General features: G+C 54.3%; 1 protein-coding gene across 1 annotated transcript in view; it reads left to right on the forward strand.

Moving 5' to 3' along the window:
• ITPK1 (inositol-tetrakisphosphate 1-kinase) overlaps positions 1–27,076 on the forward strand; it is a 168,675-nt gene that overhangs the window by 82,229 nt on the left and 59,370 nt on the right. The window contains exon 3 of the mRNA XM_027570780.2: positions 16,048–16,173. Coding sequence (XP_027426581.1) covers positions 16,048–16,173 — 126 coding nt within the window. The remainder of the gene's footprint in view (positions 1–16,047; positions 16,174–27,076) is intronic.

Below are 27,076 nucleotides of genomic sequence, written 5' to 3' on the forward strand. Positions count from 1 at the left end.
GCTCCTGAGCAGCTGTTGCCGCAGTAAGAGGAAACCCCTCAGGCCCTTTGCGGAAGGTCCAGGCTCACCCTGCAGACAAGGACATGAGCTGTCCTGGCTGTTGTCACCTGTTGACCTGAGCTTAAAAGTTGAGCTTGTTACAAGCAGCTGCCCAGAGCCATAGAGTGCATCACTGTCTGTAATATACAGTCTCCCTCCATGAGCTCTTGCAGCTCACCGAGGTCCTCATGTGCCGCTCCAGGATATCACTAAGCAGAAGATAGTCAAGGACATCAGGCTGCCCCCTCGCTGCTGGTATGTACGTGATCCCTGGGGATTTCCTCCCATTGCAGAGCCAGCGTGCGTCACATGCATTTTCTAGGATCTCCCGTGGTGATTCAGTCAGGTTTCTAAATTTCTGTGACTTGGCATTATTCTTGAGAATTTTCCCAAGTGAGTTCGGGATCCCCCTGTGTCTCTCTCCAGCACACACGAGCATTTTTAAGTACCCATGAAGTCCTGTGCTAAAGACACCTGTTTAACTTGACCCAAGCCAGCACCTTTCCAAGCGATTTTGAGTCCCAGGCTTCTCTTTTTTATGGAATGTGTTTAATTTTTTTTAAAAGCCCCTTCATTAATATTACAGAAATGCCAGTTTGGAAACTGCCTCAAGGAATGGTCTTTTTGGACTGGAAATAAGTGAATATAGAAAGAGTACTGCTTTGGGGCTTAAAATAAAATCTCTGCAGGCTTTGTAGAAGTTTGACTCAAAGTTTTCCTGCCTTATTGTTAAAGGGGTGCACAAGAGAGTATTTTTGGCTCGGAGAATGCTTAGCCGTTTGTGGCCTGAGCCACCAGTTGCCATTCTGGGAGGAACATGGAGATAAAGAATACATTGAGATGTGTTTTCCGTTGTCAGCAGAAAAAAACAGCCCGGGCTGTGAGCCAGGGTCGGGTGGAGAAGAAGGGAGCATGGTTTGGGACGTGAAGTGGGGTTCCCAGTGAGGGATAGGCAGCTCTTCTCATGCCAGGAGCTCTTGGAAGCCAGACCCGAGGCCTCAGTGGGGTCCGGGGTCCTCATTCTAAAGACTGGGCCCCCAGGTTACAGATGAGGGGCTCTTTGAAGCATCCTAGAGTTTGAAGGTCTTACCTATAAGCCTCTTGTTCTGCGGGGGCCATAAAAGTGACAGCAACTGAGGGCCAAGTATTAGTGCTTATGACATGTTCTAGGCGGTGTGTTCATGCCTCTCATGTGTTCATTTCCAGAGTGTTCTCTCCAAAGGGAGCCCAGAGCACAGCTCCCTGCCCAACGCCCTGCTGTGCTTCCCCTCCCCCTGGGAACACATTCCCAACTCCTGATCTGGCCCTTGAAGGCTCTGCACGAGCTGCCCCTTCTCCTTGTCCCCCTCATCCTGAGACCCACTCAGTGCAGCCTCTGTTCGGGGTCCCACACCGGCTCTCCTAGTTCCTGGGAGCTCCCTTCCCTCGGATCTTTCCTGGGCTCTTCTTGTTCCGGTCTCTGCTCGGACGGTGTTTCCTTAGGGAGCCTTGCGTTATTTCTTGGGGCTGATGTAACACATTTCCACAGCCTGGGGCCTGCACAACAAATGCATTGTCCCGAAGTTCTGGAGGCCAGAAGTTGAGACCAGGTGTGGGCAGAGTTGGTTCCTTCTGAGGCCGAGAGGGAGAACGTGTTCCACGCGTCTCCCCGACCCAGTGTTTGGTTTTGCTGGCCGTCTTTGGTATTCTCTGGGTTGTAGATGCATCACTGTGATCTTCAGCTTCATTTTCACATGACATTTTCTTTGAGTGCATGTCTATGTCCACATTTCCCCTTTTTGTAAGGACACTAGTCATAGTAGATGAGGGGCCCTCCCTACCCGAGTATGCCCTCATGTTAACTAACTGCATCTGTGATGACTCCTGCCACACAAGGTTGTGTTCTGAGATACTGGGGGATAGGACTTCAGTAGAACATTCTTGGGGAACACAACTGAACCCTTAATAGGCCTTCTCTGATTAGGACCCCCAGCCTCCCATCATGCTCTTCACACTGCTTTTATCGATGTAATGCTTGATGGACACCTGGGGTTATTTTATATGTATGTATGTACATTTATTATCCATCTCCCCCCACTAGAGTGTGCGATCCTGAGAACAGGGACTTGGCCATCTTGTCTACCACTGTGTCTTCCGTGCTTGGGCCACGCCAGGCACAAAATATTCACTCAGCAAGAATGAATGAAAGTACGCATGCATGGGGCGCCTGGGTGGCTCAGTTGGTTGGGCGACTGCCTTCGGCTCGGGTCATGATCCTGGAGTCCCGGGGTCGAGTCCCGCATCGGGCTCCCTGCTCAGCGGGGAGTCTGCTTCTCCCTCTGACCCTCCCCTCCTCATGTGCTCTCTCTTTCTCTCAAATAAATGAATAAATAAAATTAAAAAAAAAAAAAAAGAAAGTACGCATGCATGGCTGAATGAGTGCATGGATGAAAACACAGCCCTGTGAAGCAGGTACTCTTGTCCCCATTTACCACCCACACAAACCGAGGTTTCAAGAAAACAAGAACTGAATAAAGGACGGTCTTTTATATAGGATTCGTGAACGGGTAGCGGTTTCTGTTTTATTTAAATCCGAAAGAGCAGAAGTGAGGGTGGCTATTATTGCATTCTTGGTGTTTTGAGTATTTGTCAAATGGGACACATCTCACCTCATTTTATTTTTGCATTTTCCCGTCATTTCTTATGAATGCAGATACTCACCCTGGTAGCCTGCGGGGTGCTCTTTTCGCCTCTGTAACCACAGGTGCCAAGCACGCTGTTTGTGTGTGAGGCTTTGGTGGGTCAGGAGGATGCCGCATGGCATTGGGCACCAACCTCAAGTTTACCGTCTGGTATGGAGGTTGGGATCCGGGTCGGTCAGTAGTACTCAATCTGAAATTCTCTGTAGGAAGTGCAGGGAGAGTGCGGGGGGCGGGGGGTGCTGCTGGTGGGCAGAGTGTTGGCATTTGAAGTCATCTGGCTAGGAGCTCAGATGGAGACCTCTGCCTCATGGCAGCTCAGGCTTTTAGCTTTGGTGAGCTGAAGCCTGTCTGTGGGACTATGGTCCCAGAAGTCGTGACCTGTTGGCTTGGCTAAGAACACAGTTAGAGGGGTGGTTCTATAAGTGCTCAATAAACGTTGTGTGAATGGCTGGGTGTGCGGATGGATGCTATGAGTCTTCAGCCTCGGGGATTCAATTCAGTGCAATGTTTGTGGCCTCTGACAAAGCCAGGCCTTGTGCCGGGCCATGTGGGGGTCACAGGGAGGAACAGGACGCAGTTCCTGAACTCAACAAGGATGCACAGGCCGTAGAGGCCTCTTTCTGCGGCTCACCAGTGGTGTAAGCATCATGCTGGGGAACCAGAGTGTTTAGGAAAGTCCATTCTGAACCTGAAATGCAGGTACTGGTTGGCATCGATGGTAGAGGACCCAGTAAATACTGACTGATGAGGGTCTGGGGGCACCGAGAGTAGAGACATCTCCAGGAAGGGAGAGCCAATGGCCTGCTCATGGGGATCTTGCTTGCTAGAAGGCCTGCTGTGGGCCTGGCATGGTGCCGGGCCTTACCAGCACTGTCTTGTCAAATACTGGAGGCAGTTGTCATTGGCTCCATTTTACAGATGGGGAAACAGAGGCTCAAAGAGATTGGTGGTCACTGACTGAAGGCCCAGGCTCCGTCCACAGCTGGCCGCCTTCCTCCACTTGTTTCCAGTACTAGAGACCTGGCGTTGGGCACACAGTGACAGATGCCCTGGGCAGAGATTTTCGTGGTTGTCTGTGTTTGTCAGCATAGGCTAAGGTAAGCCGCTCTAGCAAACGTCCCTGATATCTCAGAGGTTTAACACAGTGCAGGTTCTGTTTCCTGCTTGTGTCACATTCTGATGGAGGATGATGGTTTCTCCAGGCCGTAGCTCAAGACTCTGGGTTCCCTTTGTCGCATGACTCTCCTCCCAGAGTCCTTGTCTCTAGTGACGGGGATGAAGTCAGGGATTTGAACTGTCTTAGCCTGGGTGCCTGGGACCGTGGGGCTGCAGTTTCCCATTAATGTCCTCTGATTATGGAAGGGCCAGAACAGCTCCTTCTTCTCCACTGCTGTCTGGGTGGCAGAGCACCAGCACCTCCGGCCGGTGATTAGGGAGAATATGGCCAGGATTCCTTGTGCCTTTGACACCTGCACTGTGAGCTGGGAGAATTTTTCAGTGAACCCCTTGCTGCTCTTGACCAAACCAGGCTGACTAAGTGGACTCAACTGAGAATGAGAGATTTATGTGTGGGAGTTGGGGATGGAACCAGGAGGACAGCAGTGGAAACCATCGCCCTTCTCAGTTGGCGATCCCATTGCTTACTGGGCGGCTCGTGTGTGTGCTCCAAGACCCGGGTAACTAGTAGTGAGAGTGCGTGTGCCCGTGGTTGTCCACGTGTACTTCGTTGAAGTGTCCATGTCCTGGGCATTTGGAGTTTTAGTCGCTGGAGTCTTGTTCTCCAGTTGTCTCGCTCAGGTCTGTGTCCCTGGTTGTGCATCCCTGCTCCTCCCTGATTAGCTATGTGAACGGGGCGCGTTGTTCACCTTCCCTAAGCCTTGGGGTCTTCATCTGTATAGTGGGAATAATAATTGTCTTACCTCCCACGTGGTTGTGGGGATAATTCCTGTAAAGCGCTTACAGCAATGTCTGGCACACAGTAGGTGCTCAGTATATGTTCCATATCGACTGGATTTAGATTCAGGTCTGACTCCAAATACATGGTCTTTATATGTACTGCTCACCTGGTCATTTAAAACATTGTATGAGTAATAACGTCTCATTGGTGGGAAATGAAAAGGAGCACACACTCGTCCCCATAGAGCCCGTTGGTTCTTCTCTCTGGAGAGTGCCACTTTGACCAGCTTCTGGTGACCTTCCTAAGATACGCTCTCATGTACAAGCAGTGTGCACGTCAGTCTTCTCCCCATACGAAACGCTCTGTACTTGGTGATCTACCTTCTTGGAGATCTCTCACTCTCAGTACAGAAGATGCTCCCCATTCTTTTTTATGGCTGTGTGGTGTTACAGGTACCTAGGTCCGTCCCCCTGATGGACTTTTGTCTCCTTCTCCCTCCTCCTCTTCCTCCTTCCTCCTTTCCCTCTCCTCCACTTCCTCCTCCCCTCTCCCCCGCCACCCCCCCCCCCCCGCCCATGCAGCCATCCATAGCAAATACAGTAACATTGCCTGACCTTGCACTTCAGTTGGGATGAGTTCCTAGAATCGAACCTGCTGACCAGAGAGTGTGTGACTTACAGTTGAGACCGATACTGCCAACTTGCTTCCTGTTGAGATGATTCAAATTTGCACTCCCCGCTCCCTAGGGTTAGAGTCCCTTTTGCCCCACACCCCAGTCAACAGGGCGTATTGTCAGTTTCTCAGACTTTTAGCCAATCTGGTGGGCAGAACATGGTATCTTAATGCAGTTGTAATTTGCTTTTGTCTCCTGTGTGATGTTTAGCATTTTCTCCCATTTATGCACTTTGGAGCTGTTTTTATTTACTTTTCTATACTCGTGTCTAAATATTTCTTTTGTTCATTTTTATTTCTGTGGTGTTGTTTCCTTCTTAGCAATTTGTTGGGGCTTATTAGATATGAAAAAACTAGACATTTGTGATGTGAGCTGCAAATATAGCATGCCATGTGTTCTTCTCGGTAGGAAGACTCGACATCAAACCACGAGTTTCCCCTAAATTGCCCGTCAACGTAACTTGCCCCCTTCTATTCTAGAAGGCATGTAGAAAAAAATAAATGAGCGTGACTCTTGGGAAAATTCTGAGAAAATCAGAATAATAAGGGGGACTAGCTTTTCTAGGTATGGAACCATATCATATAGCTACTGTAATTAAAATAATGTGTGTGGGGGGAACAAAGAAGAAAGCCAGACCATTGCGGTATTGGTGCGAGACCACACAAATTAACGGAGAATCCGAAGTGGGCAAAGTAAGTGTGGGGGTTAATATATGAAAATAGTGGAGGCACCGTTGAGCTTGTCAAGGGTCTGGATTCTGGATTTTTCCGTCCTGCTCGCTGCCAACACAGCATGCCACTGTCAGCTCCGCGGACGCTCCTGAGCCAAGGGGCCTGAGGCCAGCACCCCTGCCTGGCAGGAGTGAAGGCACTGCGGCGTGCTGCCGACACCTGCTTAACAGCCTCACTGTGTTGCCCGTTTTACTTGACTTGAGGTGGATTTGCCACACAGGCAATCTCTACTTTTCTACGAGTCAATATATTATGTTTCCTTTTTTTTCCTTTTTTTTTTGATTCTTCACGCCCCAAATTATTTTTTTAAATTAACTCGTGGTTCCTCCAAGTATTTCTGTTTTCAATTTTTATCATCACGTCTTTGCTCCACCTAGAATTTATTTGGTAGAAGACAGGAGGATGTGCATCTCTCTCTCTGTGTGTGTGTGTGTGTGTATATGTATATATACGTATATATATATATATATACACACACATGTATATGTATTTTCAGATGGATATTAAATTATCCCACTGACATTTATTGACAATCCATCTTTTATACCCTGTTTTCAAATGCCACTGTTTTCATATATGAACTCCCATATTTATCTTGCCCTTGTTGGAGCTGTGGGCGAGACCGTGCTGGGAACCCTGTGCCTGCCGTGACCGCAAGTGGACAGTCCCGCCTCCAGTCCTGGTGGGCGGGAGCAGCCCCGCAGACCTTGTCTTAGACATGCTGCAGCCACCCCAGCCCCCTGCTGTCACCTCGAGGAAAGAGGTCTCTCTGGCACCTCCATTTCCTAAGGAAACCAGAGGGCTTAGGAACACACCTGTCCTGGAGCCACAGGGACTGGGGGGCAGAGACCTGTCTCCCCCACTGGCTTACTGCTTATACAGCCTCTGTCAGGTTGTGTTGTCCCCTAGAATGTTCCTCACCTCATCCGTCTAGTGGTAACAGCCTCCCCTGCTTCCTAGGGACATCTTTAGGTGAAATGGATATGGGATGTGCTTAGCACAGCACCTGGGATATGCTTAGGGTTCTGGTGGTGGTGATTATTAGGAGCGTGCTGGTAGAGAGAGGCTTAACTTGAAGCTAGAGAAGATTGAGCCTCACCTAAGGTGGAAAATCCTAACTGCTGACATCCGTGCTGTGTGTGCGGCTCCGTTCACACAGGGAGCCGGTGCCTGCCCCCTCGTTGCGTGCAGGTGATGATTTTAGGAAGGATGGCTCTTCACCCTCACTGCAGGTGAGGAAGCAGGCTGAGGGAGGTGAGGGAAGTGCCCTCCCTGGGCTGGAGACTCTACCCTGCCCTTTGCACCCTTCTGCTGCCTCTGTGCTTGTGGGAGCTCAGGAAGAGAATTGGCCCGCAGGGGAGCAGGGTGTGCTAAGGGCAGGACTCTGGGTTTCCTCCTCTGGCGTGGAGACAGGGAATTAAGTGGGGGTACCCCCCCATCCCAACTCTCTCTGCAGTCAGCCTTTGTTAACATGAACTTTGACTCTTCCCATGGGTCCAGATCTGCCAGCCCTTTTCATGATGTTTTCTTTCTTTTCCGCCAGCCTGTGGTTTGTGTTTTCCCCTCAGGGCAGGACCAGGCTGGTGCCTGGCACCTAGTGGGAGGGTTTGGTTTCCACTGCCCTGACTCCTGCCAGCAGTTATCACTGAACCATAGCACGTTGGAAGCAGCCCATTTAGCTGAGCCACAGAGGGTTAAGGGACTCTTTGGGCAGATTTCGGGGCTCTTCTGGGGCGTGCTGGAGAGCAGCCACTTCATCCATTCGAGGTTTCAGCCTTCCGATCCGAGGGAATTGGACATTCAGTCTTCCACCTTACAGGATAAATCCCTGTTGTCCTGTTTCATCCAAATACTGAATTATAACTTAAAAAAAAAAAAAATCCCAACAAAAGCCCAGTCCCAACCCGGTAAGTTACCTGTCAGTTACCATTTGCTTTCATTAACTTTGCTCCCCTTCCCCTTCCCTTCCATTGTCCTTTTGTTTGAACAAATGGGAAAAGAGAAGCCTGTGGGGCGCACAGTTAGGAGTAGGGCATGCTGTGTTAAACAACCCCAAATCTTCGCAGCCTAAGAGGGGGTTGTTGTGTCTCATTCATGTCGCGTGTCTGGGGCGGCCTGCTGGGGCCTCTGTTCATAATTGCTCAGAGATCCAAGGCCCCACCTTGAACGCTGCCCATCCTGCACCAGCGTAGACAGCGTTCGGGAGACCCTGGCACTTGCAGGTAAACGCTGTGCCAGGAGGCTTGGTGGGTGTGTGTGTGTGTGTGTGTGTGTGTGTGTGTGTGTGTGTGTCAGTGTCACCGGCTCACAGCTCATTGGCCGGAACCAGTCATGTGACCGCGCCCAGTCGCAGGGCAACCAGGAAAAGCATCCTGCCGTGTCCAGATGGGCTGCTATACCCACAGTGACTCCTCTGTGCCCAAGATCCTCTCACGTTCAGGTTTGTGTTTCCTTTCCAGCTTTGGCCACAGCAGTGTGGGTTCACGTGGTTGGGGCACCCACCCACGCTTGTCTCCACTAGGCCTCCTCCGTCCAGTAATTCTTTAGCATCTTCTGGTGTGGGTGTGTCGGTTGTTGCCTAGCCAGGGCCCCTCTTGGGGACATGTAATCTGTGTCCCGTGCCTTTTGTCGATGGGGCCTCAGTGAATCTCCCTGGGCCAGGAGTGATTTTTTACCTGTTGATTTTTTTTCTTAGGCCAGCATCCTAGGAGTTGGCTTACTGGGCACGGTTGTGTTTATCTTTTCAGTCTACTCTTGAACCTGGCTCCCCAGCACTGGACGAAGGCAGGGTTTTTTTTAGCTTCTAAGAACCTGGGGGTCAGCCCTTTCCTCAAGGAGCCATGCTTGCTGAGTGGGTGTACGTTTTTTGGCTCTTTGAAATAAAGTCAGCTTGGGACACCTGGGTGGCCCAGTTGGTTAAGCATCTGCCTTTGGCTTGGGTCGTGATTCCAGGGTCCTGGGATTGGGTCCTGCATCAGGCTCCCTGCTCAGTTGGGAGCCTGCTTCTCCCTCTGCCTGCCATGCTTCTGCACTTTCTCTCTCTGACAAATAAATAAATAAAATCTTAAAAAAAAAAAAAAAAAGGAGGAAGAAATAAGGCCAGCCTTCAAATGCCCAGACCTTTGGAACTCTAAGGTCCATTTGTCATGATACCATTTCGTGGACTTGGCCCCTCATCTTCTGGGGGAAAAAGGTTATTCACTCTTTGGCTTTAACCAGATTGCTGTTTTTGATTACCCAGTAATTGGAAACCAGTTACTGAGAAATTGGGGAATTGGGTCAGGGAGTGTTGGCGACAGTCTTGCTCCCCATCCTGGGCCAGGGTCTCCTGCAGTGACTGTCACTGTCCTCGGCCCAGCCTGCCGATCTTGGTGGTCAGCCGCAGGTGACCTCCAGCTTCTGACCTCTCTGAGGGCCACTTTGAGCTCCTTGGGGAGTGAGAGTTGCTCTTGCCAGGGAAAAGCCTTCAGTCCGCTGTCCCCAAGTTGTCTTTTGGAACCAACCCTGCTGAAAAGACCCGGCTGGTGCTGCATCCTCCAAGGCCAGGCTCCCTTTTGAAGTCTGATCATGAGGCACCAGACCCGACTTCAGCAGGGACCTGCTCCTGCGTGGCAAGGCTTTAAACGTCGGATATGTGGTAGTTCTATCCCAGATGCCCAGATCTGTGGCGAGCACAGAGGAATCAAGCCAACTGGCGCCCACTCGCCTTTCATCCAGGCTGTTTTGTCTGGAACCTGGTTGAGACCAAACTTTTCATCTAGTAACTTCCATCTGAAGTCCCTGCTGAAAACATACCACTCTGCAGGAGTGAATTAGGGGAGAAGGGGATGGAAGGAAAGTGCCAGGCACCCAGGACACCTTTTGGTTTAGAGGTTAATTGTCTGGCTTGGGCAGGAGGGAGACCCGGGTCCCAGGCACCTGTAACTCTGTGACTCCGGGCCCCTGACTTAACCTCTCCGTGACTCAGTGTCCTTAGCTGTACCTCGTGCAGTAAGCTCCTGTGAGCATAGTATGTGGCCCAAAGTAATAACTCTATAAATGTTAATCATTATTAACAATGACAGTAAATTTCATCGTGGCAGTAGACACATTGAGGAGTCTTATGTGAGTCAGTACAAGTGAACTAGCTTTGCAAAATTCAAATTCTGGTTTGTACTGAGCCCTGCTTGAGAGAAAGGCAGGGAAATTTCCACTGGTCAGTAATAACGTGAATCGTAAGAATAGGAAAAGATAATTGCTGACATTTATGGAGTGCACTATTGAGTAGGAAAAATGCACCTCCTGCCTTTGTCCTTTACCGTCACACTACACACAGAACACTTCTAACACCAGCTGTGTGGGAGTTTCCCCCCCAGACTGAGCAGGACTGTAACCCTAGTTGGGTGTCCTGGGCTGTAACCCAGTTCTGACCGCGTCTGCCTGGAGGTAGTATCAGATCCCAAGGGAAAGGGCTCGGTCCCACAAGACAGCTCCCCCATTCAGTTGCCACTCTCAAGTCCAGCTTGTCACCCGTGCTCCTGACCAGCCAGTTGGCTCTCAATCGGAGGGTCCTTGGAGCCCCTTCTCGGGTTTGATTAATTTGCTAGAGCGGCTCAGAGAACTCAGGAACAATTTACTTCCTGTTTGCTGGCTTACTATAAAAGGATGTGATGAAGGATCCAGTTGAACATCCAGATGGAAGGGATGCCAAGCTCCCTGGAGAAGAGTGGAGTGCACTACTCTTCAGCACCTCCCCGAGCCCTGCACCTTTGGGATTTTTATGGAGTCTTCATCGTGCTGGCATGATCAAGCATTAACTCAGTTTTCCAGTCCCTCTCCCCTTGCTGGAGGACAGGAGATGGGGTTGAAAGTTCCCAACCTCTGATGGTGGCTTGGTCTTCCTGGTGACCAGCTCCCATCTGGAGGCCCACCAGGCTGTCCTCATTAGAACAGGACACCATGTCTGCAGCCAGGGAGTCCCCACGGGCTGATTTCACAGCCGTGCTGTGGCCTGGGAATGGTGAAGAGTTGGCTGTGTGAGCTGTGAGACGTCGGTGTGTTATTTAACCTCTGTGCCTATCGTGGGTCTCGATCCCAGGCTGTTGGAAGAACTATATGAGCTAGTGTGCGTGAAGTGCTTAGAACAGGGCCTGGTCAGGCTCCACGCTCAGCGGGGAGTCTGCTTGAGATTCTCCCTCCCTCTGCCCCTCCTGCCTTGCGCTCTCGCTCTAAAATAAATAAATCTTTGGGAGGGAAAGGACAGGGCCTGGCTCAGGGTGAGTGTGCAAGAGCTGCACCGTAGCCATAGGACAAGGGGTCTTCTTGCCTTGAGGCTGGGGTTCCAGGAGGACGGTCCTTAAGCCTAGCTGACTCCTGCTCAGCCCCCACTTGCAGGCTGTCTGGCCGGTCAGAGAGGTATAGGTTGTTTTCAGGGGCCCACACTTCTACGGTCACAGAACACCTTGCATCTTGCATCCAGACAGGATGAGCAGCCCCAGCATGGGGTGGGAGCCCGTTCTCCGAGGTCCCCCGCCTCCCCGATGAGCTCCAGAGATGGCTTTACACTTTTTCCATATCTTCCTGCTTCTGGATCCTGTCAGGAAGCACGTGTGGAAGTTTGGGGCAGTCTGGAACCTCTGTTGGGGTGTCTTCCTCCTCCCTCTACTCCATACACACTCTCTCCTTGGGGACCGTCTCAGGGTAGGCTAACTGCTCACGCCCACAACCTCCAAATTTTGCCTTAACACACTCAAGATTTATTAGGTGTTCACACCATAGCACAACTCTGGCCGTGGGAGGTGCCTGGTCCTCTAGGATCCCGTTTCTAGCCTGTAGATGCAGCGTGAGAGAGGGGTGGTCCTAGATCTCCCCCCCCCCGCCCAGGGGGCCAGTCCGGGGTGAGTGCTGTTGGACAAGTTCTTTCTGCAGAGGTGGCAGCCCGTGGCCCCCGAGGCATCTGCAATTGTCAAGTACAAGTAGAGAATTGAACGCAGGTGATTTTTGCAGCCACCCCTACTGCCTGCATTACACCTTCCTTCCCCTGTTTTCCCCTCTCCCTCCTTCTCCAGAAGGCTGTTTCTAGCCCCCTTAGCAGGAAAGAATCCCCCCGCTTGGTGGAATGTCCCTTCTAGTTGGTCTACAGTGTTCACTTTGGGTCTGCTTCCACAGTGCGCCGGGACACTCCTGTTACTGATGGAGAGCCCCCAGAAGGGAGCACGGGGGCTGTCTGTGCCTGGCACCCAGGAGGTGCCCAGAGAACGCGTGTTGAATGAATGAATGAGCAAGCCTAGTGGTGGGAGGCTATCTAAGCACTCAGGGCTGTGTTACCACTGCATCTGCTGTTCATCAACCCTGTGTCACATCTGTAAATGCAATGTTCTCATCCACTGAAATGGCCCAGTAAGGTGTCAGGAATAGGAACATCCTGATTTTATGGATGGGGAAATTGAGGCACAGAGCAATTAACATCACCTGCCCAGCCCAGGGCAGCTGAGCTGCGATGGGGTTTCCAGGTGTCTGCCATGCCCATCTTCCCCCCCCGGCCCGGTGGTGGGGTGGTGGGGATAGTCAGAGACTAGCTCACCTGGGATCCTGGGCTGGGCGTGATTGGGTTGCTTGCTGCGGAAGTCAGAGGTGACATTCCGGCCACTGGGGGTTGCAGGCCTTTGTCCCAGCCCCCCCGGCACTCCCCCCACCTCCAGTCAGCCTCCTGTGGTAGTTGCTGAGGGAAACGGTGGGCCCTTGTTTCCTCCGAATCCTGAGCCCTGAGCTCTGTGCAGAACAGCGTCCAGCCTTGGCCTCGCAGGATGGCGTGACTTGGAAGCATGGCACCCATAGGCCTCCTCTGGCCGCAGTGGACGGCCCTTTCATTGAGACATCCTTGTTACTGGCTGAGGGACAGATCAGATTCCTTCCGCAGAGTGGAACAAGCCCCTGGGAAAGTTCCCTTTCCTCTGGAGGCGGAGTGTGGTCAGAAAAACAAAATGACAGTTGAAACGAGGTCCCTTCCGTCCGAGCCCCCCTCCCCACCCCACCCCGTCTGCGAAATGAAGTCTGGCCCACCAGGGTCCCCTCCTCTGCAGTGTCCTGGGTTCTTGGGAGCCGGCCTACTCTCCCACAGTGTGCCTAGACCCTGCCTGAGCTCCCCTCCTGGGTGGCAGCCCCAGAGGGCCCACCTTCTCCTTCCCAGCCAGCAGGGAGAGACTGAAGTCCCCTTGAGGTCTTTGCAGGAGGATAGACCCTTCAGGGCGAATGTGGCTTATCTGGCCACTTGAGGAGAAGCCATGCTGGAGAGCCTTCTGGAGCCAGCAGCAACTCCAGTCAGGTCTCAGCAAAGATGCTGCAGTGAGAGCCAAGCCAGGACCAGACCAGTCCTGATGTGTGTCCCAAGTTGCTGTTCTCATGAAAGGGTTTTACTGGCATAAAAATGCTTGGAAAATATACAAAGGGAGGTGGCCAGCTTCCAGAACTCAACTGTTTACCTTCAGTGGAGCGGCTGGGAACGCGGAGAGCTTGTTTTCCAAACAGCCCGTGCTTGTCAGGTCTGTAGGCCTGAGGCTGGTGCCAGGCTGGGACGAGCCAGGGGCATCTCCTTTCCCCACGCCCACTGGGACATGTTTCTGTCTCCTCATGCTGCACAGGAGACCCAGCAGCTTCTCTCTGGAGATGTGCGTGCTGATGGGGATGGAGCTTCACGCGTGTGACCCGGTTCTCTGCCGTTCCTAGCTGCCTCAGTCTGAAAAGATGGGCCTCTTGTTTGTGGTTCCCGTCACGGTGGCGCCACAGGTTACAGCCAAAGTGGGTTTGTGTCTGTGGCATCTTTTGAGAATTTGCTCTTCTTTGCCCAGGTTACCACTTCCCACTGGCTTTGCTCCCCTTCCTTCAAATTCTGTTTCTTGTTTTGTTTTCCTGGGAAGTGGGTTTGGATGGGAACGTAATACCGAACCCACAGGCAGACCCAGAAGGGTCCTCACAAGTTCCTGTGTCTCTCGAAGGGGAAACAGAGGCCCAGGGGGGCTGAGGAGCCAGGCTGGTGCACAGGCCCAGGACACCTGGCAGCTCGGCTGCAGGCTCAGCCCGCAGGTGTTGCTGTTCGGCCTCCATCCAGGCCCCAGCTGGGCCGCTTCCCAACCACAAGGCCTTGCCCGGTGACTTCTCTTCTCTGGGCTCGTGGTGTCCTGGTCTGTGACAGTGGGAATGTCACCCTCTGCTCCTGGGCTTGCTGTGAGGACGGCGAGTGCTGCTTCGCTTCCCCATCCAGGAGCCCTAGAAGGAATGGCCAGCTTCTCAGCTAGTCTGGCTTTTGTTTTGGGTTATATACAGGCTAGTCACCATGGGGTGGGAAGAAAGAAGCTCCTTCAGTATTATTGTGAGGTCCGTGGGATTTTTTGTTTGTTTGTTTGTTTTTTAATAGGGGAAATCCCTTAATACCTTTTCTGGCAGGCAAAAAAAAAGGAGTTAAGGATACCACCTGGAAAGAGCTGGTACTTTTGGAAGGTTTGACTAGACAAGAGTTTAACTAAGAGAGGATGACAAGGTGTGGGCTGGGTCAAAGCAGCCAGCGAGATGTGGTACAGCCCCCACAGCGTGGCAAGCTGTCACCACCCCAGGCCCGAGGGGTCGGCGGGGGGTCGGGGAGTGGAGGTGGTACGGGAGCCCTGAAACAGCGGAGGCCTTGGGAGAGGGGCTGCGTGCCTGATGGCGGGGGTGTGAGGTTGGTGGGAACAGACACCCCGACGGCTCTTCCCGTGTGCCTCCATTGTCCGTGCGGCCAGAAGCCAGAGGACAGGGTGGCCAGGTGGTCGTGGCTCCAGAGCGCCGCCTCGCAGGGCCCAGAAGGGCGGGAGCACTGGATGGCAAGCCCAGCTTCAGATCTGCATCCGAGCGCCGCCACTTTCTCACTGTTAGATCTGGCGGGGAGGCAGGGGTTCCAGAAGTCCGCATTCCCCGCCCTCCTCATTTGTAAAATCACCGCATCATGTGGTTGGAAAATAAAAACTTAGCTTCTAGCGTGATGCCTACCCAGAGCGGACATTCGTAGCTGTCTTTGTGATTTCTTTACTAACAACTTGGAAACAGCCTGGAATCCTGGAGGGAGCCCCACTTATGCGGGGATGCACGTAGGGGTGGGGCTGGTGGCTCTCTCGGGCCTCTGCTGAGGCCGTCCGGGGGGTCAGCCAGGTGCTGGGCTGGCGCCGCTGCCTCCGGGGGACTGGCCTAGCAGGTGGTGGCGGCCATGTGCCGGGCGGCAGACATCTGGCGGGTCAGGAAGCATGGTGTCGGGCTGCCCGGCTGCTGCAGGTGCTCCTGTCTTGGGGTCAGGTGATGCCGACGGTCTGTCAGCTGGGCAGCCCTGGCTCCCTTGGGACGCGATCTTCTTAACCTCCGTGTTCTTGAAAAAATAAACAGAGCCACCCGTGGAGCAGGGCCAGCAGGGCCTGGTGGGGCCCAGGCCGCCCCGCACTCCCTCCCGGTGGCTGTGATCAGCCCTGATTTCAGGGTGAAGTGCAAGCTGCCCGTCGCTCAGAGCCGGGCCTCTCAGGTGCATGAAGATCACAGCTCTGCTGAGACTGTGTCATTTCGTGGGAAGAGTAGCTACCTAGGTCTCAGTTTAGACCTGGCCGTGTGACTTCAGTCATTTGGCTTCAACTTGCAGAGCCCTGGTTTCCCGACCTGAAAAACCGAGGTCATTGAGCAGATGGCGCATGTCCAGTAAATGTTTTCTCCATACAGTGATTTCGCGGTGACGCTCGCCTAACTGGTAGTTGCCTTGGTTCCACGTGTGCGTCTTCAGTATCCGGGGGTAGCATGGGGCTCGGGGACAGAAATGCAGACTCAGGGCCTGTCCTGGAGGCGTTCTGGAATCTCAGTGGGTTTGTGCCCTTCGTCCCGTTTGTATTTCCCATGAGCGCCAACCTCCCTCCTGCCTCCTGTCGCAGTGTTGCAGGGACGTGCAGGGATGGGATGGGGGAGACAGCGGGGCAGTGGGCTCCGGTGCTGAAGTTGTTCTTTCTCTCCCCCCCGCCACCGCCGCCACCGCCCTGGCAGCTGAACCTTAGCCGGCCGATTGAGGAGCAGGGCCCGCTGGACGTCATCATCCACAAGCTGACCGATGTCATCCTCGAAGCTGACCAGAACGACAGCCGGTCCCTGGAGCTGGTGCACAGGTTCCAGGTGAGCGAGGATGGTGAGGAGGGAGGGCCCGAGAATGGCCCTGCATGTTTCAAGAGCTGTAGCAGCTGTCTTGCCGTGTAGTCCGGGGTCGTGGTTGTGCTGCTCCCAAGACCTGGGCTTGTTTGTGGGTCGGCACTTCCCCGCCAGGGCCTCAGTCTCCTCGGGTGTCAAATGGGATCCAGCCAGGGCGTGGTGGGCAGGACCGCTGCTCCCAGCCTGTATAGACGTGCTCTGCTGATCCGAGTGCTGCCGAGTCCAGATACGGCCTCCACACTTGCAGCACACACACTCACGGTCACTGGTTCCAAGTTGGCACCGGGGCTGGGACCCTCCTGTCTTGTGTTGAGGAGGGACCCCTGGGGGCCATTGAAGTAGAACAGCCTTACCAGCTCCCTGAGTCCTGCCTTGGTGGAGAACCCCTCTCTGAGCTCATTGCTTGGACCCCTGTGTGCTTGTCTCTGAGCACGGACTGAGTCGGCTTGGCTGTTGCCACATCCCTGCCCCATCCCCCACTGCCCCCACCCCACGGTCTTGACCCCGCAGTGACCCGCCCGCCACTTTGGGAGGTGCTGCCTTTGCCCCCACTGACTTGCTCTGTGTTTTCTGTGTTGTAGACAAGAACGTGATTCATCCCCATGAAAAACAAAGTCATATTATCAGTGAAAATGTAGCCAACATGGAGGGCCTCCCTGGTGGGAGGGGACGCTTGAGCGCGCTTTTCAGCGTGTGATAATTGGAGGTTTGACCTCCTGTCCTGCATCCTCACAAAGGGGACTCTCCCTAGCCTCCTTGGCCACACAGGAGCCCTCCCGCTGACAGCATTTTCTTTCCCCCATGTGTCCGGGGTTGTGACCTCAGCCTCCCTTGCTTGCCTGCCCACGGCTCCTCCCCCCTGCTTGGCTAGCTCTGCCACGGAGCCCCACTTCCCTTGTGCACGGTAGCCCAGAAGCAGCTGTGGCCTGCTCGTGGCCCTGCTCGTGGCCCCCCTGCCCGGGGGTGGGGTGCTCTCCCCATGTCGTGTCCTCCAGGGCCTTTGCCTTGCCTGCGGCCCAAAGTCTTTTGTGCTTTCGTAGGGCTGGAGGCCTTGCGAAAGGCGCGTTCAGGCTCCTCTGTGACCTCGCTGAGACTCCATTTTCTTATCTGTAAAATGGTATCAGGACCAGGAAACCCCATACAACGTTGGTCAGCGCACACGACGCCATGCCTGTGAAGTGCTTCTTGCAGTGCTCAGTAGAAGGTCAAGGCCGCTTCAGTCGTGTGACCTCCGTGAGCCTTAGTTTTCTCTTCTGTAAAATGGGGATGTTGATAGTTCCTGTAGTCCTTAGGACGGTGAGGTTGCTGAGAGAAGTAAATGTCCGTGTATGTAGAGGTTCCTAATGTTTGCTGAGTGTGCAGACACTCTGCTCCTGCTGCTAGGACTTCAGCGCTGCCCGCATTACTGTGTTTCTGCTGTTCTCCTGCCTCAAGGGTGGTAGCCCCCAGCCAGCCTCCGTGCCCTGGGGGGGGCTCCCATCCCTCACTTCCCACAAACACACACACCGCCCACAGCCCAGGGCAGGTGGTGGCTGAACAGTGAAGGAGAACTGGGTCCCCGTGTTCCGGTCTTGGTAGAAGACAGGGTTACGGTGAGAGAACATGGCAGGGGGGCATCTGGGGACGTGTGGCTTCAGGGTTTCAGCCACCACGTGCATTTCCCAGGGAAGTCTTGACTGGGTCCCTGGAGTCTGTCCCTGCCAGGAGGTGTGCACATTCAGCCGGCCCTCAGATGACTGAGGTGACCTCAGTGTAACCTTCCAGCCTTGGTATTTTTGGGATAAATTTTCACTGCACTCTGTGCTCGAGCATGAAGCCGGATATCTGATAAGGCCGGGACGTTTCCTCCTTTGTGAAGAGAACAATCCTTTGGGGAAAAGGGTGACAGGCTGAGCTTTCCAGAGGCCCCAGGAAGAGAGGAGACAGGCGGGGGCTGGCGAAGAGAAGTACTGAGGGACACCGGGTGAGGGCCAGAGGAAGAGGCCTGCTCGGCTACACTCGGGCCTTCCTCCTCCACTCTCAGCTCTGACCTGGTCACCCGCTCTGCTGTACGGTTCGGAGCCGGACCAGATACACTGGCACTTGACCTTGGTCACGCCACTTATTTTCAGTTTCTTGTTTTAATATTCATGCAAGACTTTAACAAGGAGACGTTGGCTTGGGTGGGTAGGGAGCACAGGGTCAGTAGAAGGGAATCTGAGCCTGGGGCTTGGGTTTGCGAAGCTGGCTTTTCTGCCGTTTGTTGTGAATAAGCAAACAGAGTAAGATGGTTTGGCCCAGAGGGGGCTCATCTTGAAGGGCCTTCTCCGGATGCTGTACTCAGGTCCTAGGAGAAGTGAGCTGAGGAAAAGGTGTCTCTGAGGTCTTCCCGACAGCCCTAAAGCATTCTGTCCCTGGGATGCTTCCATGAAGCTCTAGCCTGGGATGGAAAGGAATTCTCCGAGCTGAGAGGTTATGCCTTTTTCCTAGCTGCCTTTGAGGACAGGTTGGAGGGTGTAGGCCTGGGGTTCATGGCAGATCACTAAAGCTGGTGCCATAGAAACCACCCCCCCAAGCCTTTTTTTTTTTCCTCTTTTTTTTAAATATTGGCCCCAAGAGAGCTTTGCTTGGAGAATCATCAGGATGATTCAGTTGTTTTTCTGCACCAGGGTTCATGTAGAGCCAGCAGCCTGGTGCTGCTGTGGCTCTGTCCGAGAGTTGTCTATCACTGAACAGACCTGGGGGGCCCTGCCCCTGGGGGCGAGTGGACCTGGGGTGTTGGGAGGGTCCCTGTCCCCATGTGCAGGGTTACTCTGGCCTCTCGACCTGTTTCCCCAGGGGAGCAAGGAGACCCTTCTCACTGTGGCACCCAGGGTAACCTGTGTGGAGTGGCCAGGGGCAGTCCTCCTGCGGCCCCTTCCGGTCTCAGAATCGCCCAGAGGGGCTACAGTGATTGTGCTCTATGGGGCATGCGAGGATCTTCCTGGGCCTTTCCCTGAAGGAGCTTGGAAGAAGGGGGTTTGAGTCTAAACTGACCCCTCTTCCCCTATCTTGATTAGTTGGAAGATTGTTAAATGTTCCACAAACACTAGGTCCGGAGGGGAGGCCTAGTCTGGAGGGGAGGCCGATGAGGAAACCGGGAACTGCCCCCACAGCCCCGAGTGATGAGTTAGGGCAAACGCAGACCTGATCACTACATGTCCTGGCATCAGACCATTCTGTGCCTTCTCTTTGCAGCGATAACAAAGACTTCATTCAGTCTTGAACCAGACCTCTGAGACCTGTGTGATCTGGCCGTGGCCTCCCCCCACACCCTCACCTTGGCGCACCTGTCCTTCAGGCTCTGCTCTCTTGCCCACCTCAGTGTCTTTGCCCCACCTGTCCTCGTGCTTGGGGAGATCTTCACCCCCAGATCTCAGCTCAGGTGCCCCTCCCTCAGGGAGGCCTCCGTGGTGATCTCTCTAAGGATACACCCACCATCCTCGGCCCTCATAACATGCTGCTTTTCCTTTCCACTGTTGGGAAGTGCATGATGCTGTAGCGGTTGCTTCTGTCTGTCTGTCCATCTGGGGGTTAGCTGCGTGGGGGCAGGGGTCACATCCTCATCAAGCTCACCGGGGATCCACATTGCCGCACATGATCCCTGCTACGTAGGAATTGTGCCTGTGTGTTTGTGAAGGGAAGGAGCATTGTCGGTGCTGGCTCGGTGCAGGATGCCCTGGTGGGTCAGAGGAGGGAGCAAATGGCTCCGGGACGGGGTGAGGTGCATTTCGAAGCAGGACACCGGGAAGGTTCATGAGGCAGATGGTGCTGCCTGTCGGGTGCATGTGGGGATGCCTCTGAGGGCTGGGGAACTGCAAGATGAACGGGTTGGAGAGAGAGGGCTTTTTCTTGCCAGGCTGTGGAGCTTGGACTTTATCCTGCAGGCCAGGGGTGAGGGCAATAAGATCAGATTTCACTGGCATGAGAGAAGCCCTGCTTAGGAGGGGGCCGTTGCCAAGGCAAGATGAACTCTGAGTAGTGAGGACACCATAGTCATCGGAGCCTGGCAATTTCTGCAGTGAAGAGAGAGCTCATGCCCCTGGGATCCTTCAGCTGTGACAGGCGCCCATTGGCCCATGCTCAGCTGTCGGGTCCCAGCTAGCCGTCTGATTGTATGAAATGCATCTAGGAAGGGAGCTCCTTCCTCACCTTGTGGATGCAGGCAGAGAATGCACACTTTGCCCATTGGTTTTACCTGAAAGGAAACAGCTTTGTGAATCAACCTCCAGTACCCTGGCTCCTCATCCTCCACCCCTTAAGCTTGAAAAACAGGCTTATTGAGATATAACTCACAGACCATACCATTCACTCATTTAAAGTATATAGTCTGATGGGTTTTAGCGTATTCATAGATCCATACAGTCCATTTTAGGACATTTTTGTCATTCCCCCCAAAAAACCCGAATCTTTGACTATCATCTCCCTTGCTGGCCCTAGCAACTAACACTTTCTGTCTCTATGGCTTTCCTTATTCTAGCCTTTGTGAGTGGAATCATGTGATACTTGACTGCTGTGACTTGCCTCTTGCGCTTCGCATAAGGTTTTCAAGGCTCATCCGTGTCGTAGTGTGAATTGGCACTTCCTTCCTTTCGATGGCTGAATCACGTTCCATTTGGATACACCACATTGTGTGTCCAGTCATCAGGCGATGGGTTTCCATGTTCTGACTATCAAGAATAACACTGCTGGGGTGCCTGGGTGGCTCAGTCGGTGAAGCGTCTGACTCTTGATTTCCACGCAGGTCATGATCTCACGGTTGTGAGATTGAGCCCCGTGTTGGGCTCCATGCTAGGCATGGAGTCCACTTAAGATTCTGTCTCTCCCTCTGCCTCTCTCTCTCTCCCCCCCTCCTCTTTTTTTTTTAAGATTTTATTTATTTCAGAGAGAGATGGAGAGCATGAGTAGGGGGAGGGGCAGAGGGAGAGGGAGAAGCACACTCCCCACTGTGGGGAGCCCAACCTAGGGCTCGATCCCATGACCTGAGCCGAAGGCAGACGCTTAGCCGACTGAGCCACCCCAGGTGCCTCTCTCTCTCTCTCTCTCTCTCTCTCTCTCCCTCCCTCTCTTAACAAAAAGAAAACACGGCTATAAGCTTTTATGTACACATTTTAATTTCTTGTGGGAATACACGCCGGAGTGGGGGCACTGCTGGGTCATGTGGTAGCTGTTTCCGTGGTTGCGGAACCACCAGCCTGGTTTTCCTCCTGTGGCCCTGTTTTGCATCCCCACCAGCAGTGCATAAAGGCTTCAGTGTCTCGGCATCCTCGCCGGCACTTAATCTGACTTTGATTTTAGCTATCCTAGTGGGTGTGAAGTGGCATGTTGGGGTTTAGATTTAGATTTCCTTGGTAGCCGATGATGTCAGGCAGCTTTTTGTGTACGTTTCTGGTCATTTGTGTATCTTCCCTGCAGCCGTCCTTATACCTCACGTGTAGAGATCTGGAGCCCGCGGATTTGCCTTCTTTCTCCTTTGGTCTCTCGTCCCCCAGAGCGCGATGGTTAGGAACACTGATGTCAGAGCCTGTTGCCCGGGTCCAGAACTCTCCCCACCACTTCTCTCTGGCTGGCCTTGGGGAGTGTCTTTTCATTTCCGCTGTGCTTCAGTTCCCTTATCTATAAAACAGGGGCAGTCGGCGTCCCTGCCTCCCAGGGCTGCAGGAGGACTGAGTGTGCTAACTGTGCCAGGCGCTCGGAGCACTGGGCACGTGGGCTTGTTGATCCTGGAGCCCAGGCGGGGCCTCTGCTGGCCCTGGCCCGTGTGTGACCTGCGCCTGCCTTCCAGTCTAGCAGCGGACTCCAGTTTCCTCTGGCAACCAGAGGGGTCGGCTTTCCATGACCCTCCTGCTCCAGTCTGTCAGGTCAGGCTGGGCCTCGCTCCAGTAACAAGCGGCTCCTCCAGCCCGGCACAGGCTTATTTCTACCCTGCGGCCCCCGTCATCGGAGGCTTGGCTGGGCCCCGCTGCATGTCTGGGAGCTGGGGTGACGGGGCAGCTGCAGACAGGTTGTTGTGGCAGAAGGAGGAGAACCCCATGAAGTGCTCCCTGGCCCTTAGTTTCTGTGATTAGCACTACTCGTCACGGCCGACCTAAGAGTTTCAGTCGTGATTGTAGTCAGCGAGGTGGTGATTCTGGAAATGTCCCCAAATTGCAGGTGTCCTCTGTGCCAGGAGCGGAAACGTGCTGGCTTTGGAGGTCTGACTTTGGAGGCAGGGCTGGGTGGAGGTCAGGGGACTTAGGGACTGTGCCTGGCTCTGCCTCTCACCGGCCACCCCGCTGGGGCCTCGGGGGCTCCACCTGCCACCCCGGGAACATGCCAAATGGCAGGGTGGGATGGGGGCATTGAGAACTGAGGCGTCCCAGCCCAAAAGGCGGTTGCCGTGAGCAGCAGTGATCACTCCCGGGACCACGGCTCCGCTCTGTCCCCAACCCCTGGGGCTCAGAAATGATCTCACAGCTGCGTTGGCTCAACCCCTGTCCACCTCACATGTTTACTGGGCAGCCACCAGCCCGGGGCTCTGTGCCGCATGCTGGAGGGATGGAGTAGAAGCAGAAGAAACACGGATTTTGTTGTTCTGGGCCTTCTAACCTGATTCGGAGATAACATCTAAACCTAACAAAAATCCAGTGAGTTTGTATGTGGGAGCAGAGCTCAGTGGCATGTGGGCTTCCTGGCTGGTGGTGCCAGCGAGGGATTTGGGCGGTCTCCATGGAGCCCTGTGCGAGGCCGCCACTTTCCCGAGCAAGTCCGAGCCGGCCTCCTGTGCTTTGGGCACTCCACATCTCTTATCTCAGTTTGTGCTGATGGCAGTCCCTGGGAAAATGGAATTACTTCCCCATTTTTCAGGTAAGGAAACAGGCCCAAGAAGTTCAGGCAGTCGCCTGGGGTTGCTCAGTTAGAACACGACGGAGGCAGGATTGTAGCTCACGCTCTTGCAAGTATGCCTCAGAGCGGCTTTGGCTGGCAGCTGACGGACCCTTGTGGGGGGCGGGCAGCAGTTCAGGGCCACCTGAGGGAAGAGGTCACCGTCTGGAATTGCCTCTGACACAGCTGGGGCCGCACAGTAGCCAGCAGATGCCAGGGGAGGCAGAATTGGGCCTCGCTGGTGACCCTGCCCTCAGGGGACAGGTCCTGTCCTGGGGAGGCCATGAGGTCAGCCTCTTCACGACTCCTGTCCCAGCTGACAAGGCTACTTCCCCGGTGGTGGAGATGGCTGCACAATCTGCCCATTGTGTGCCCAGATCAGGCGGTGGTGGTGAATCATTCTTTCTCCCGAGGGGAGGTTGGTGCCATTGAGTGCCATCGGCCGTCTGCAGGGCCTTTCCTGCGGCAAGAGTAAGACTGGTCCCCCAGGCAGGCCCACGAGTTTATGAACCTGTTTCCAGCCCCCCGCAGAGCTGGACTTCGCACAGCCCTGGGTGGTGCGGAGGGAGGGGCCGGCTGCCCTGGAAGCCTGAGCTCTGACCCAGCACACTGCTGTGTGTGGACAGTCAGGGTTTTATGGCACAGGGGTTGGGTTTTAGAAATACTAACATTATTGATAATAAAGTTTTCCAAGGTTGAAGAAAGAACTTTCATGCACATGATTTCAGGATTCCTTAGCTCCGGCACTGTTGACGTGCTGGGCCGGACGATTCTATATCATGGGGCTGTCCTGTGCATTGTACAATGTTCAGCAGCATCCCTGGCCTCCACCTGCTAATGCCAGTGACACCACCCTCAATCGTGACAACCAAAAATGCCTCCAGACATTGCTGAATGGCTCCTGAGGGTGGGGGGGGGGGGGGCAAATTCGCCCCTGGCTGAGACCCCTGCCTTTCTCAGGGCACAGTGGCTCTGATGGCTTCCATTGGTAAGTGAAGCCCCTCCTGGTTTAAAAGCGTGGATATGGAGGCCTCATTGGATACAGTAGCTGGGTTTTGGTTATTGGGGTCTCAGACCAGGAGGTCTGAAGTCTCATGGACTCTTATTTCAATAACACCTGCAACAGAAAGGTCACCTTAGTCTATTCTCCCCCTGGCCTGTTTTGGGGCCATGACTTCCTGACTTGCTACGTGGGCTGCATGCTTATGATAAAGCCATTGTGGTTTCCTTCGCCTTCGTGTGGTCAATCACAAAGCCTCTCACCAGCCAAGCTGGTCTCTGCTGACCTTGGTCCTCTGAGGCACGAGGACTTCCCTGAGCCCCTCTGTGCACAGCCCGTGCTGCTGGGGTCTGCGTCCACTGTCTCAGGCCTCTCACTTCCCACACCCCCTGGCTTCCAGCCCCTGACCTGGCCCGTGTCTCAGTCTGTTCATTGATCTCAAAGATCAGTCATCCAGGATCTATTATGTCATTCATTCAGCAAGTCTTAATTGAGCACTTACTGTGTACCAGGAATCTTTAAAGACGGTGGATACAGTAATCAATAAGTCAGATCAGGTGGACTCAGCCCCTGCCCCTGCACAGTTGTATTTGTGTGTGGGGGCTGTGGGGGGAGGGAGGGAGGGAATGCACACAAAACACAAGCAAGTAGAGGAAAAAGTAACACAGTCTCTAGTTACGGTAAATTCTAGAAGGAAGAAAAATCAAGGCTTGTGATTAACAAGGAAGTTCTTATCACCTCATCCTGAGCCTCTCTGAGGAGTTGACATTTGAGCTGAGGCCTAAAAGTCCTGTTGATGGAGGGGAGATCATGCAGCGGGCCAGCGGGCAGTGTCCTTTGGCAGGACAGGCACAGAGGTCGGAGGACCCTGAATAAGGCGGTGGGGGTGGGGCTGGGTGGCTTGTAGGAACTGAACATGCCTGATGGCTGCGGGTTAGAGTAGGGTTGAAGAGTGTCCTGGGAAGACTGTCGTCTTCAGCACCAGGGGTCACTGCCAGGAGGTGTAATGTGTGTGTGGTGCGTGTGTGGTATGGCAGCTGGAGCCTGTGCTAGAAGCTGGGAAGGCCGGGGGTTGCGGCTGGGGGCGCTGCGTGCAGAGGTGAGGGGCCCAGGTGTCTCTGGCTAGAGCGGCCCCTGGTACCGCAAACCCTGCCCTGGTTCCCAGTGACTCCTCTTCCACCCCCAATCCCCTCTCCCCCCGCCCACTGAGAGCAGTGTGGGCACCCCGAATTCTGTGAATAACACTTGCACACCCAGCAAAGCCCCGGAGCCTGCGGGCTCTGGGGAAGCCTCGGCTTGTTCTGGGAACTGAAGAGTTCAACTCTGGCTGGAGGGCTGGGTGAGGGTGGGTGGGTGGGGCAGGCCGAGCAGGCCTGTGGCCCGAGGGCAGGGGCAGCTCAGCTCCACAGCTCACTCGAGCAGCCTGTGCGTGTATGGGGATGCTCGCACGGAGGGGGAGTGCCCATGGGGGCCCGCGTGTGGCCGGGGCGCACAGGGGTGTTAAGACAGGTGCTTAAGGAGTGCGGGGCCCGACTGCTGCGTGACCGGGGACCAGGCAGCCACTGTCTGGTCCTCACATTGCTCAGCTGCCCAGCTCTGATGGGTGGGCCAGGTGACTGCTGGGACCCCCTCTGGCCCCCACAGGGATCCCTGAATGGAGATGCTAGTCTGTCCTGGTTTAGCGTCGGCCGGTGAGGGGATGCATTCTGACCAGTACCCAGCCCCGCAGGGCCTTTTCCTGGTTCCAGAGGACCTGAGTAGGGCCGTGGCGCTGTGATAGGGCATGTGACATTTGTCAGGTGAACAGTCTGGAGCCAGCCTCCTGCTGATGGGATCGATGGAGAGGGCTTACAAGTTTGGTGCTGCAGGCTGGGGACAGGGAGGGAGGGATTGTTTTCCACGGGGGGCCTGGGAAAGGTGGGGAGGAGGCATTTGCCATCTTAAATAACAGAGCATTCTGTTTACTTCCAGCCCTTTCTTCCTCAGCATTTGGGGTTATGTTTTTGTTTTTGTTTTTTTTAAAGATTTTATTTATTTGAGAGTGAGAGACCACAAGCAGGTGGAGAGGCAGAGAGAGAGGGAGAAGTAGGCTCCCCGCTGAGCAGAGAGCCGGACGTGGGGCTCGATCCCAGGATCCTGGGATCATGACCTGAGCTGAAGGCAGACACTTAACTGACCGAGCCACCCAGGTGCCCTTTGTTTTGGCGGGAGCTCATTTCTTCATGGACTTTTCTGTCTGCTCTGTGAACAACAGTTTCTCACCCATAGGACCACACTGTCGTACTCAGGCTGCTCGCTGGGTGGCTGAGCAAGGCACGTGACATGAGACCATCTGGGAAGATGACCCAGGTGGACCGACAGTCACGGGGGGCATTTGGCTTCCGGATGGGGGTGCCCATCAGGGACACTGAGGTGGGCATGCAGTGTCGCACGCCCAGGAGAACCTGTTGTCTTTGGGGAGTTGAGGCCCAGCCCTGACCCACACAGGCACTGTCTTAGCACCTCCCCTCTTCTGGAAAGGGGGTCCCCTGTGCCCCATCAGTGGTTTGAGTCTGTACAACTCATTCTGGAGGCTGGGGCCTGGGTGCTCCGACTTCTTGGCCCATTCGAACCCCTTGTTCTGTGACTGTTCTGTTCATCAGCAGGGACGGGTGTGGGGGTGGTTATTGCTGGTGTTCTGCTCCGTGGAAGCTTGGTGTGCCCTTCATGAATGCTCCAGTGTTTCTCCCACCTCGTGCCCCATCTGGGACAGTGAATCACCATCATCTCGTGGCCTGTGACTCTGGTGGATTCCTTAGGTGTGGCTTTCCCCATGTCATCTGTGCGTGGCGCTCAGCAGTCCTGACTGACTGGTTTTGGTAATGTCAGAGTCTCCCCCGACCTCTGCTGCCCAGCCAGCCACTTCCCATCTTGGGCACAGCCATCGGTTCCCCGGGGCCCTGAGCCTTTCCAGAGGCTTCTGTGTATGTGAACAAAGGTGGTCTTCCT

This window comes from Zalophus californianus, chromosome 6 (genome assembly GCF_009762305.2).
Source record: "Zalophus californianus isolate mZalCal1 chromosome 6, mZalCal1.pri.v2, whole genome shotgun sequence".
Lineage (NCBI taxonomy): Eukaryota > Metazoa > Chordata > Mammalia > Carnivora > Otariidae > Zalophus > Zalophus californianus.